The 12,579-nt window shown below is 48.4% G+C and overlaps 1 protein-coding gene across 1 annotated transcript; it reads right to left on the bottom strand.

Moving 5' to 3' along the window:
- Positions 1-1,962: 1,962 nt before the first annotated feature.
- Positions 1,963-4,759, bottom strand: LOC123180935 (uncharacterized). Its single transcript, XM_044593125.1, has 2 exons — positions 3,805-4,759; positions 1,963-2,314 (listed from the first exon to the last, which is right to left on the bottom strand). Exons 1-2 carry the CDS (start codon positions 4,620-4,622, stop codon positions 2,299-2,301), a joined length of 834 nt encoding a protein of 277 aa, XP_044449060.1. The 5' UTR covers positions 4,623-4,759; the 3' UTR covers positions 1,963-2,298.
- Between the last annotated feature and the right edge of the window lie 7,820 nt (positions 4,760-12,579).

Below are 12,579 nucleotides of genomic sequence, written 5' to 3'. Positions count from 1 at the left end.
GGCTGGGCTAGCTACTGGTTTTTGGGCTATAAGTGCACAGTAGTGAAACTCTTCTATTTCTTCTTTTCTGTTTTAGTCTTTGTTCCTATTTTCTATTTTAATTAGCTACTAAATGAATTTAGTTAAAGGTGAAAAGTGGTAATTAAATATTAGGCAACATATTGGAGAGGCCCACAAAGTATGATGTCAATTGCAAATGTATACATATTTGTCTACTTTGAAAAGGCCATTTCAGTTGATGTTGGACCACTTATTAATTTCCTAGGAATTTATTCGTGAGTCAAATGAAGTTGGTTTCAAAATGACAATGATCAGGGGAATTTATAGACTAATGCGAACATTTGAGTTTTACTGTTCGAAGAAATAATAATTTCACTTGCAATTTAAATTTGAATTTGACTTTGATTTTTGGACAAGTGACAAATTGCATAGTAATCATGATAACATGGCAACCATTAGGGGGAGATTACTGTAGTATGATTATTGGGGTGTTACACTCATGACGTCAAGCTTGATGATGCTCCAGCACTTATTGAAAAAGAGGCCGATGAAACCATCCGGCCTGGGGGCCTTGTCACTAGGCAAAGCGTTGATGGCCTCCATCACTTCATCCTTAGTAAATTGGTGGTTCAAGTCCGAGAGTTCATGCGGCGCACTAACAAGCTCATCCCAATTGAGGTCTAAGTATCTTGGGGTTCCCCATCCCATCAACTCAGAGAAATGGTTGTGGATTATCTCCACTTTAAGCTCATGTTTGGTTACTCAATCGTGATTATGCTTGATTATATTGCTTTTTTTCCCTCTGGGCATTGATCTTCCGGTGAAAATATTTGGTGTTGCCGTCTCCCTCCTTGAGGTTTGTCATCCAAGCACATTGTTTTTCTTGAGCCCTCTCGATCACCGAAAGACTAATAACGCCCTCTTGACCTTGGGACGAAGATCTTGCTCCCCAGTGGAGAGAGGCCGCTCTTCTTGCGCGGGGTAAGATTATCAAAAGTGAGCATGAAGATGCACCTTTGATTTAGAAAAGAGCCTCATGCTCCACTCGATTTGTCTTGTACCAGTCTTTCTGGGTTTATGGTGTAGCACATGATAGGGATCCACATGAGTGGTTGGCTCAACCCACACTTTTTGGTCCACTTCGGTGAAGCCCGGAATGAAGGTCCAAAAGTTTTCGAATTTGAAAGTCCGCGTCCTTCTAGGCCCATGATCATCATAAGTAATAATGCGCAATGATCGGAGAGGGGAGTCGAGAGAGCATGGAGAATGTGCGTATTGAATTGGACGTCCCAATCCTCGTTGCAAAAGGAGTCAAACTTGCGGAAGTACCTTTCTCAGCTCGAGCTCAAATGCTCCTAGTGTGAACAATAAAATCAAAGAAAATAGAAAAAAAATCAAAAAATCTGAATTTTTGTATGGCAAACTTTAAGGAATGTTTGAAGTGCGTGCAAAGATTCATCACGAAATCACATAGGTACTCCTTTTTTTTTACCTTTTTTCTCTTCTTCTAACTATATACGCAATGGGCTGGCCCAGTTGCTGGGTGATGAGCTATTTGCCTTGAGCAAGACCAGCATGTGCATGCAAAGATTCATCACGAAATCACATTGGTGGAAGTGGTGAAAGAAAAACAAAATCAGAGCTCCAAAATATGTTTGAAAATACCATTTTCAGAGCATAGATTTTTTTTTGTCACGCGTTCAACAAATGTGATTTCGTGATGAATTTTGCATGAACCGCAAACATTCCATCATTATGATTTTTTTTGAATTTACTGAAATGTTTTGGAAAGTTGCTCTTTTTAGATAAGGTAGATGAGCAAGTAACAGTATTTTGTGATCTTGGCACCAAACTGGGTCTTGAAAATTGGTCCGTAGAGTGAGGAGACCAATTTAAATTTTAGTTGGCGTTGTCTTTCTACCTGATTCAGTAACTAAGCAGATGATCCAAAGCAACAAAAGAGACCACCAAAATCGTTTACCACACGACCATTTCATTCCTTGTATGTTTGTACGTACGTATCTGTAGTTCTGTACCACACAATCAAAAGAACTGGGAGCAATATACAGTTACATGCTTGTTTGCTGAACTCCTGAAAGCTTCATAGTTGAGAGCCTTGAGACTATATTTAAGCATCAATCGCCATGTACTCCAAGACGCCAACAATTAGTTCCAATCAAACCAATACATCATATCATCGGCAGAAAACTCAAATAATTGGAGCATCTACAGCTTAGGGGCCCCTGACATTTCCTCGGTTCTGCAGCTAGCAGCAAATATCCTTCGCTGGATGTGCCTTCAGTTCAAGCCAAACCTGAAATATAAATGATCGTTGCCTTTAAAATGAGTTTGGTACTGCAATGATGAAATTAGATTTGATTCGGTTTCAATCCGCTAGTTTTCAATGATTTGCCGGGTTTTACACGATTTTGCGACACTATCCTCTCAGAAATAAGTCTTTCTTCTTTTGTTTGCCACCCGATGAAATGGTGAGTAACTTTTTTTATTTGAGACGAAAAAATGGTCAGTGGTTGAGATGAAGTAGGTGTCTGTCTCTGATAACACAAGTTGTAAGCCAAAGGTTGGTGCTATGAGTGTGTGTTTTGGACACATGGTCCTTACCAGTACAGTTGTAGCTGTACCAATACGGATGCCACCAATCATGTTGCTCTCATCTGTAGGATCCAATGTCTCCAAAGAGTTTCCCTATTCGTCCTCCATACCATACGTTGTACATTTTGCAAAATAAATAAATATACTTATTACGAGGTAGTATCTTGGTATTCATGGGAGCTACCTGATGGTCCAGGTGGGGTGTCAACTTGCAGAAGTTGGTTGCAGCACCAGCACCAGCACCGTGCGGCCAGCAGCTAACATTCAAGTGTGGATTCACTTGAAATGCTAACTGTCGTACCATGAGCGGAAGTAAAGAACAATTTTCTGTTCGTGTGTAGGGTGATGCGTGCGATGTAATTAAGCCTACGCACAAGCTAAGCTGGGGAGGGACAGAGCGAATCCTGGGCTAGCTTTTTGCTTCTCATAGTCGTCGGTCATCAAGCAAGGCAGATGCCCCGTCTCCGTTGTGCATCCACGGATCTATCTGGATGCTCTACACCGACTGCATACAGTAGCCTGCCTGTGCCTGGGGCATCTTGTAGGCCACAAAATATGTGTCTTGCTTCGCATCACTTTTACGTAGGAGTACTAAATCTGTAGGCGCCCCTAGACGACAATGACATGTCGTGGTCGTACGAATATATGCGCTAATCTTTGGCTTCTGTCCCAATTCCCCATTGACTTGTGGAATCTTTCCTTGTGCTTGGGATCGATGATAGGTGGTCGATGCTTTCTGGATGGGTGGATGGATCAGTTTTGCTCCAATCAACATATCAAATTTGATTTGCATGTTAGGTCCATTTCGTAATTAAGCAGAATTGTTTATAATTGCTTTTGCAGGAAATGAACACCGTGGAATTTCTAAGTCGCAAATACGCTTCACTTGAAGTATGAGTTCTGAGAGTGATACCATGCGTATCACCCAGGTTTCTCTTTACGGAAGAATCTCGTCGCACATGAATTGTCAAACAAGTCATGCTATCACTAAGTGTTCTACTCAAATTTGAACTGAAACCACAAAACGTATTTCCGATCGGAGGGAGCAGCAACTACTCTTTTACTAGTTCATGTTTCTCTTCTGATATGCGTATCAAAGTCATATTCATTCATGCAAATTTTGAGAATAGTTTGTGCAAGCGCAAGGCAGCAAGGTAACAGAGAGATGAATTAGAAGAACGATCAGCTTACCATGTCATTCTGAGGAGGTACACCTGGCACCTGCTCATTGGGCTCCCGGCGGAGACGCCGCGCGGCGCCATAACGCCGTCGTCGCAGGACAGCCTCACGGGCACCATGCCGGTGCGCACGGCCCCGACCCGGACGCCCATGTGGGTGTCCACGACCACCTTGAACGCGAGCCGCCGCCGCCGGTACCCGTCGCGCACGCGCGCCGCCACCGCCTCGTCGACCACCACCCCCTTCGCGGCCGCCACGAACCCGACGACCGCCACCCTCCGGGCGCCGTGCTCGAAGCCTCCCACGGGCGCCCACCCCAGCGTGATGTCGCCGTCACTGTCGGCGAGGGAGACGCGGCCCTCGCCGTCGCCGTACTCGAAGGCGATCTTGTCGTTGGGGTTCCAGGACACCACCTTCACGGCCGCCGTGACGTCCATGGCCGACACCGCGGAGGAGTTGCCGACGCGGAACCGCGTCGTCGAGACCGGCTGGAGGTGGAATGACGGCGGCCGCGGGTGGTAGCACAGGTACGCCAGGCAGGCCGCGGCGACCGCGAGGCAGAGCGCGAGCAGGAGGAACCCGGTTGCGAGGCAGCACACGCGGCGGCCGGAGCACCCGCTGCCGCTGCGATGCCGCTTCCGCGGCGCTCCGCTGCCGCGCTGCTGTCGGTAATGGTGCGCCGGCGGCGGCTTTAGCGGGATCATCTGAGGCGGGGGCGCGAGGGGTGGCTTCTTCAGTGGCGCCGTCGTCCTTGCCGGCGCTGGCGCGGCAGCCGCCGCCACGGCGGCCTTCGTTTTGGGCTTCGGCGCCAAGGAAGGCTTGTCGTCCATCGATGGTTCTTGGTCCCGACTGTGAGCCGACCGTGGTGTGTGTCCGAGAGAAGCTTAAAGACTGGGTTTGGTCTGTGAAATTGGCAAGTGGGAGTGGAGCGGCAGTGGCAAGGCAGGCGGTAGCTATGGAATGCAGTTTTCCCACATCCGGTGGAGGTGGGACGTCCCCGGTTTATCATGACCATCTAATGTACAACCGACGGTGGACTTTTGTTGTTGCATTTGCAACCTCGAGTTTGAACATTTTAACAAATTCTTCACCTTACAAACTCTCTCCTGTCTTACTATTGGCCACATGTCTGCCAGTGACTTAAATCACATAAAGAGCATCTACAACCGGACTCGGCAAATCCGGGCCCTCAAACGCCCGTGGGTGCGCCCGGACGCGTCCGCGACAGTGACCGGGCACTCCTCAAATCGCCCCGTCCACATCCGTGTCTCTCATATCCGAACCCCTATATCCATACTATAGCATGCAATGTCGATCAAACTACGTAGATCATCTCCGGACATAGAAATTGCACAATGGTTCTCTAAAAGATCCACCAAAGTTCACACAAACGACAGACAACTAAATAGTACATCTAAAACTTGAAACTAAAATCAACTTCACCACTTTCAGGCCGGCCCTTTCCCCTTCTGGTCGTCGGTGTAGCTGTACCCGTCGTCGGCTGGTGGAGGATCGTCTGATTCGTCGGAGGAGGAGCTGTCGTCGTCAGAGGAGGAGTCGATGATGGCGAGGCCCTTCAGGCTCTGGACGGCCCGGTCCTGCTGGCGCCTGAGCTTGGCCAGCCGAGACGCCTCCTTCGCATTCTCCAACGCCTCCCGCTCGGACTGCTTGATGGCAAGCCGAAGAGCCTTGGCGTTCTTCTGGCGGAGCCGCCGAGCGTGTGTCTCCGCCGTCGTAAGTGACCGACGGTAGACCCACGTGAGAAGACGCTGGTCCTCGTCGGGCTCCGCCGGTAACTCACGCCGGCGGCGGATAGAGCTCTCCGCAGCCCCCGTCTCCCTTGCCCGCTGCCTCTCGCGGCGGGCGGCGTGTACCTCTGACTCCGGCGTGTGCGTCTGGGCCGGCGGGGCGGGCACAAGCACCCACCGCTGCCCACGAGGGGAAGCAGCAGCCGACGGGGTGAGGGGAAGGCGCGGGGAAGCAGCAGCCGGCGGGGCGATGGGACGGCGTGCGGGAGGCGCCGATTGCGTTGGCCGCCTGTCGGAGCTGCCCATGGGCCAGGAGGGCCGAGCGTCGGCGTCCGAGATGCTCCGACGGGGAAGCGCGGGTAGTTGCGGTGAGGCTGGAGATTCGGAGCTGCCCCCGATGTCCATCTTGGACCTCTCCAAGGCGATGCGGAGGGCAAGCTGATACTCCGGATCCACCTCGTCATCGGAGCGGCTGCCGGAGCTCGACATTGCGCCGGATTCGATCGAAATCGGTGAGGGGAGAGGAGAGGACGGAGCGAGAGAGGAGAGTGAGTGAGCTAGGGTTTCGGGCCGACGACGCCGATGTTTTTTTATGGGACATCCGTGGGGTCGGTGGTCGGCCGGGCCTGTCAGGCGGGCGCGCCCGGGCCACCCCATATCCACCCCATATTTGGGCTGGATATGGGGGGTGCCGGTCAGTCCGGGCGTTTGAGGCCCGTTTGAGGCGTCCGTCTAGGTCGAAAAAACCTGACCGGGCAGCCCGCCCGGGCGTACGAGGCGGATTTGAGAGGTCCGGCTGTAGATGCTCTAACCTACCCCTTCTCTTTGTGTCTCTCTCCCTCTCATTTCCTCCTCCCTTAGTCAAACCTCCACAACCATGGCACCTCTCCCTCTCATTTTCTCCTCCCTTAGTCCAACCTCCACAAGCATGGCACCTCCTTCTACATTCTTGGTCTTTTTTTTCATGAATACACAAAGCTTGCGTATCGTTTCATTGATAGAAGAAGATAGAATGAGTACATGAGGTGGTACAACACATGACACAAATGCAAGGGGCATGAAATGATGCCCGGAACGAAGAGATAAGAGAGGCTCGACCCAAAACAAGGAAGAACACATCTAAACTCGCTGACCAGAGAAGCTATCTAGCCAACATCCAAACGACCAAACATCTCCAAATCCAACACCGAGGACACCGCAAGCAAAACAAGACAACACCTTCACGAAGGAGAACAACACCGGGATGCCATCGTCGTCTGGTCCTGAAAACCAGACCTTGAGTTTGCCCCGATGCTCGAAGAGGGGCACAGAAGAATGGCCATGGCTGCGCCTCCAGGAAGGGGACGACACCCACGGGTGTCACCCCTGCCAGCAGTGATGCAGGGATTTCGCCCTGACCAAATTCCGAGCAATCCCCAGTCGTCGGAGCATAGATGAGAGACGAGGGAGTCAGTCAAAGGCCAAAGTAGCGACTACAGGAAGGGGAGCCACGCCCAACGCCGAAAGAGGCATCGGGCGCCGCTGGACGCGCAAGATGGTGGACGGAGCCCCCGACAAGCCAGGATCTGGAAGGGAGCACGGATCCAAGCCACCGGGACCGGAGCAGCAGGGACACTGGCGGTGCCCAAGGAGCCACAAGGGGACGCAACTCCCGAAGCATGCTGGAGACAAAGATTCGCCGGGATGGATGACCAACCAAGGTACCAGCCGGGACACATGATGGCTTCACATTCTTGGTCCCTCTTGGCCAGTTAGCCGCATGCCCCCTCCATGATCTGGTGCCATCACCATAGGCTCTCCGACATTGATTGGCACGCTTCATGCCCGATCCATCGGTTGAAAAGGTGATGGGGAGGGAGCTCTAGATAACTCTTGTTACAAGATCAACCACTGGTCAGACAAGGTTAAGATTGTAAATTGGTTCACTTTGATATTTTTAGCCCGACTAAACAACATAACATGATGCACCGCTAGGTACGCTTAGTCATAGTTCCATATGTTGGTATCTCTATGCATCAAGATATGCTTAGCTATTATCGGTCATAATATCACATACTCTTACTACCGTACTCATGTAGTATCAAACATATTGATAGCACCATACATATATCACACAAAATGAATGTAAAGATGTTGAAACACTCAAGAGACATGTATTTCCCGAGGTAAGGGTGAGATAGGATTTATGTTGTCACACGTGATGCCTTTGACATGTGTGTTTTTGGTTTCTCTTATGAAGTCTTGCAGATGAACTAGTTGGCTTCTTGTGCCACTTAACTCAGTACAACATGTATGACCACATGTCTCTTTATGGGGAACACTTAGCCAACTAGTTTTTTTCTATCATTTAAATTGTAGGAGGCTATATGAAGTGGTAGGAAGGTTGATGCGGAGCATCCTAGGGTCCTCCCATGGACCTACCTACATCTCCCACGACACCACTTCGACCAATGACAAGAGCTCGAGCAAAGGCTATCGAAGATAAGGTGAACTCGCTCCTCTCTGAACTACCACTTTCTTCGTATGAGACATGGCTACTACCTCAAGTAGAAACACTATGCATGATCAGGTACTTAGAGGATAGCCATGGAGCAACTACATCCAACGGACAAGACGATGAAGACACCAAGTACAAGGACCAAGAGAAGAAGCTGCCTGAAGTTGATAGCCACCGGACGACCGGTCCCCATCAGACGCCCAACGCCTGGAGCGTATGCTAGTCAGCCCACGGTCCAGATGGCGAAGTCTCCAGCGGCGGACGACCGACAAGTACCCGACGGCCGATGCTATCCAGGCACCGGACGACCGACGCCCTCCGGAAATCTAACACATGCAGGTCCGAGCCAAAAGGTCGGAAGTCCGAGACCTTTGGACAATCGACCGTCTCCAGAAATTCGACGCCACCTAATCCGAGCTGAAATGTCAGATGTCCGACTGCTTCCGGACGTCCGGACCCTCGCGAGCCACCGGACGGCCGACAGCTTCCGGACGACCGACGCCTGTCTGTGTACAGCGTGTTGCGCCAAGGCCCATGTACCCTTTCGCCCCCTTATACTATATATACTCCCCCTCCTCAGGATTAGCTCATTTGAGAGATAGAGCTTGGCTCATCCACTTGATACCTTCTCCATCGGAGACCACGACCTCTACGGAGAAGATCCCCCAAGTGGATTCAAGACCCCTCACGGGAAGACCCCTCAAGACCTCCTCACGGATAAGAACTACCGCCTTGTATCGTCCTTTGTTGCGTTTGGATCTTGTATCACCCTTTATGTTCATGGATCTAGTACATGTGTGATTGTTCTCGTTTATTTGAATGCCTTTCTCTCATGTTTTCCCCTCGTGTTCTTCGTGGGATCCACTCCATTTCGTGAAAGATCGGCCCTAGGGTTTCCACCCTACATCATCTTGGTATCATGAGCCTTGGTTGATCACGAATTTGGAGCCCCTACCCATGTTCTCTAGTCTAGTTTTGTTGATTTTGTCCCAATTTTAAGAATTCCCCACAAAAAATAGCCCCAATTTTATTTTGTGATTTGTTGGTGTGATGAAGTTCGGTTGGATTTGATCCATGGATTTCGTGTGTAGCAGGTAGATCTAGCTTTCCCCCATCTTTTCCCCTTTTCCATCCACCAATTCGTCCAATTTTGCCCAAATTTTGCCCCTCCACCACGAACCCTAGAAGTTCATCCCATGCCCGAAATCGCCCAGGCACCGGACGTCCGACAGTCTCCGGACGTCCGACAACCTCTGGTCGTCCGACGGTCTCCGGACGTCCGACAACCTCCGGTCGTCCGACCACCACCGGATGTCCGACGAACCCTATCGAAACTGAACTTCGTTCAGTCGAACCGGTCCATTTCCACTTCCGCATTCGCAAACCCCGATTCCATTACCACTTCCGCATACGCACTCCCATACCACCGCTTTCTGCAAACACCACCACCTACTCACTACCAACTCCGACAAATTTGCCACTTTTGTTCTTTGAGAATTTGAGTCGCGGCTTCCCTTTCCTAACACGTTTCGGCAACTTAGGGACGGATCGACATCGACATCACCACCGCTCATCTTCACCACAGATTCGTCATCAACAACGACCGCTCCACCATTTTGACACTCTCAACTATAAGCAAGGACGGTAACCTCGACAACACCTTTGTGTACTCCCTTGCCATTGCTTTGATAACCCCATAGCCCATTTTGCGTACCTTTCCTATCGAGACTAGCCTTTGAGTATTGCCGGCAATGTTACTTCTGCACATTAGTGATCATAGTTCCCATAGCATACATACCACATCATATTGGTATACATATCTCGGTATCACCACTTGTGTCACAAGGTTGTCATCGCATATACACAATTTCTATCTTGGTTCGTGAAGTTTTGCGTAAGAGGCCAAAGAAAGAGCTCAAAAGAGAAAGAGCCAAACAAGCTTTTAAGGAAAAGGAAAAGATAAGCAAAGATCTTTTAAGCAAGAACCACAGCATCATACTACATTAAGATTGTCATACTCGATCATCTTGGATCATATCATCGAAACACCATACATATAGCATACTTGGGATAGAAGTCGTTGCATTTTGCTTAGTAGGTTGTGCGCAAGTCTCGTATCCGCCTATTGTGCAATGAGCTAGCGCCTCTCTAGTGTTGTGTAACGCGAGCATTTTCGTGGATTCCACATTTTGGCTCATTTCTTGGTTGCACGACCCCATCTATCTATCCTTGTGTGTATTTACATGTGTCCTATTTTGCTATTGGTCTACTTGTTGCACTTGCGAACTTGCGAATCTTTTCCAACATTATTGATTCTTGCTAACATTCGCATCAAATTTTATGCCACCATCCTAACCAAGCTACACTAAAGGCTTTATTTGTGTAGGTGTGAGAGATTGACGAGATACGGTACCAATTGTGCTATTTCCTTATTACATCATTGAGTGATCTTTGATCCATTCTCAACATCGGTCAATGTATATTTGGTATTGTTCTTCTCTTTCTTCCACTCACACATTTACTTGCAATGATTAGGACAACTACTTCTACCAACCCACTCTTCATCGAGCAAGACGAGGACCCGAACACCTACGTCACCAAGAACCACCTCTTCGGCACACAAAGAGCATTGCATCAAGAACAACAAGCATCGAGCGACCGCATCGACAATCTCGCCACCGACTTGCGAAATTCCGAGCAACGTACAAGAGACTACTTCGACAACAAGCTCGACGAACAAAAACAAGAGAACAATGCAAGAATGGACGAGATTCGTGCCTTGTTGTTCAACCGCTCTTCTACCTCTTCATCATATTCAAGACGGAGCCGCTTGAGTCGACATTCCGACGACACCATCTCAGGCTCAAGTACACCGACGTCGAACACTCACTGGTACAGCGAGGTGCTAGACAAACGGATTTTAACCCCTTTTCGCGACGGTGTTCTGAACCGTCGCCTAGTGAGTGACTGCGATAGGGGGGGTCCTTCCCACACGACCCAGAAACCGTTGGGGATAGGCCCTCCTGGCACACACGCTCGGCAAATGAGGTCGTGTGCGACGGGCGAGCGATCAAATACGATTATACAGGCCCAATCGGTTCCGGTCATAAGTACATCCCACACAGTCAGTCCCAAAAAAACATTTCGGTTTGTTATGTACATTCCACACAGTCAATCGAAGAAATACGTTTCATTCTTATGTACATCCCACACAGTCAATCCAAGGAATACGTTTCCATTCTTATGTACATCCCACACAGTCAATCCAGGGAAAACGTTTCCGTTCGTATGTACATCCCACACAGTCAATCCAGGGAAAACGTTTCCGTTTGTATGTACATCCCACACAGTTTTATTGATAGGCTCGTGTGTGATAGTTACACCTATCACATACGCTCTGCCTCGGTTAACCATTTGCTTTATTCAACTACATCACACATGATTTGATGAAGAAAACTGAAAGGTATTGGGCTATCCATCACAAGTGCTTTTACAGCTAGAACCAGTTATTAGTTTACAATTAATAATTCCAGTATTATGCAAATTCACATTTCATATCGAACAGCTGTTTGCCAATTTCATATCAGGCACATAAATATATTTTAACATCACAGTACGATAGCTACCTAAAAACAACATAATATAGCATATAGCTAGTTTAGCTTCATAAGAACAATATTAGAACAATATATTCATTTCCGTAATCGAGATCATCCAGGCTCGTCTTATCCACCTCTGCTTTCAGTTCAGTAAGAACCTATTTTGCACTGGCCAACTGGGAAAGTCCTCCTTCACCAACACCATCTTAGCAAAGTCTGATTTAAAAAATCTGAGCTCATTCTCCACCTTCCTCTTTTGTCCCGCATCTTCACATATTCTTCAGCGTTGACAACACTTTCTCTAAGCCTACCTCTGTTCTCTTCCTCATACATGCTCCAGAGCTTTGCTAGGCACATCTTCAAAGACTATGGCCACTCTTGATCAACCCACTCCAGGTAAGAACACTTCCGTTCATCCTATAATATTTAAAACTAGATCAATAACAATTGCAGGGGAAATGGGTTTATAGCAACATAGAAAATCACCAATACTTATTTTGAAAAACTGAAGAAACAGGTTAATTATGACATATCTTCTCAAAAAGATCAATGTGCAAAGGAATTAATTGCTACTGAGACAACAACCAAATTTTGAAACATCAGAAGCTATAATTAACTACAACAATGCTACAAGTTCTTACTCATGTATTATAAATAACAAATTGAACATTTTATGAGGAAGCTAAATATAACTGCAACAGCATAGCAACAGTGTGTGGATGACAGCAAATTGATACTAACAGGTGTGTACATGCAAAAATTTAGTAATATAGAACTAATAGCACTAAGGTCGTCCACTATGTATGCCAAAACCGGTGTAAAAACAACTGTTGCTACATTTTGCGCCGGTGCCCTGCACTGGCGAGCCGATGTATCGGAAAAAATCAGGGACCCGGACTCCGGAGCACCTAGTTTCTCCGATGCCCAGAGTTTTCGTGCCATA

Source organism: Triticum aestivum, chromosome 1D (assembly GCF_018294505.1).
Source record: "Triticum aestivum cultivar Chinese Spring chromosome 1D, IWGSC CS RefSeq v2.1, whole genome shotgun sequence".
NCBI classification, from domain to species: Eukaryota; Viridiplantae; Streptophyta; class Magnoliopsida; order Poales; family Poaceae; genus Triticum; species Triticum aestivum.
This window is presented reverse-complemented; position numbering and strand designations above follow the sequence as displayed.

Bases quoted from the DNA above. Each gene is read 5' to 3' on its own strand.
- LOC123180935 (XM_044593125.1), bottom strand. From the start codon at position 4,622: ATGGACGACAAGCCTTCCTTGGCGCCGAAGCCCAAAACGAAGGCCGCC.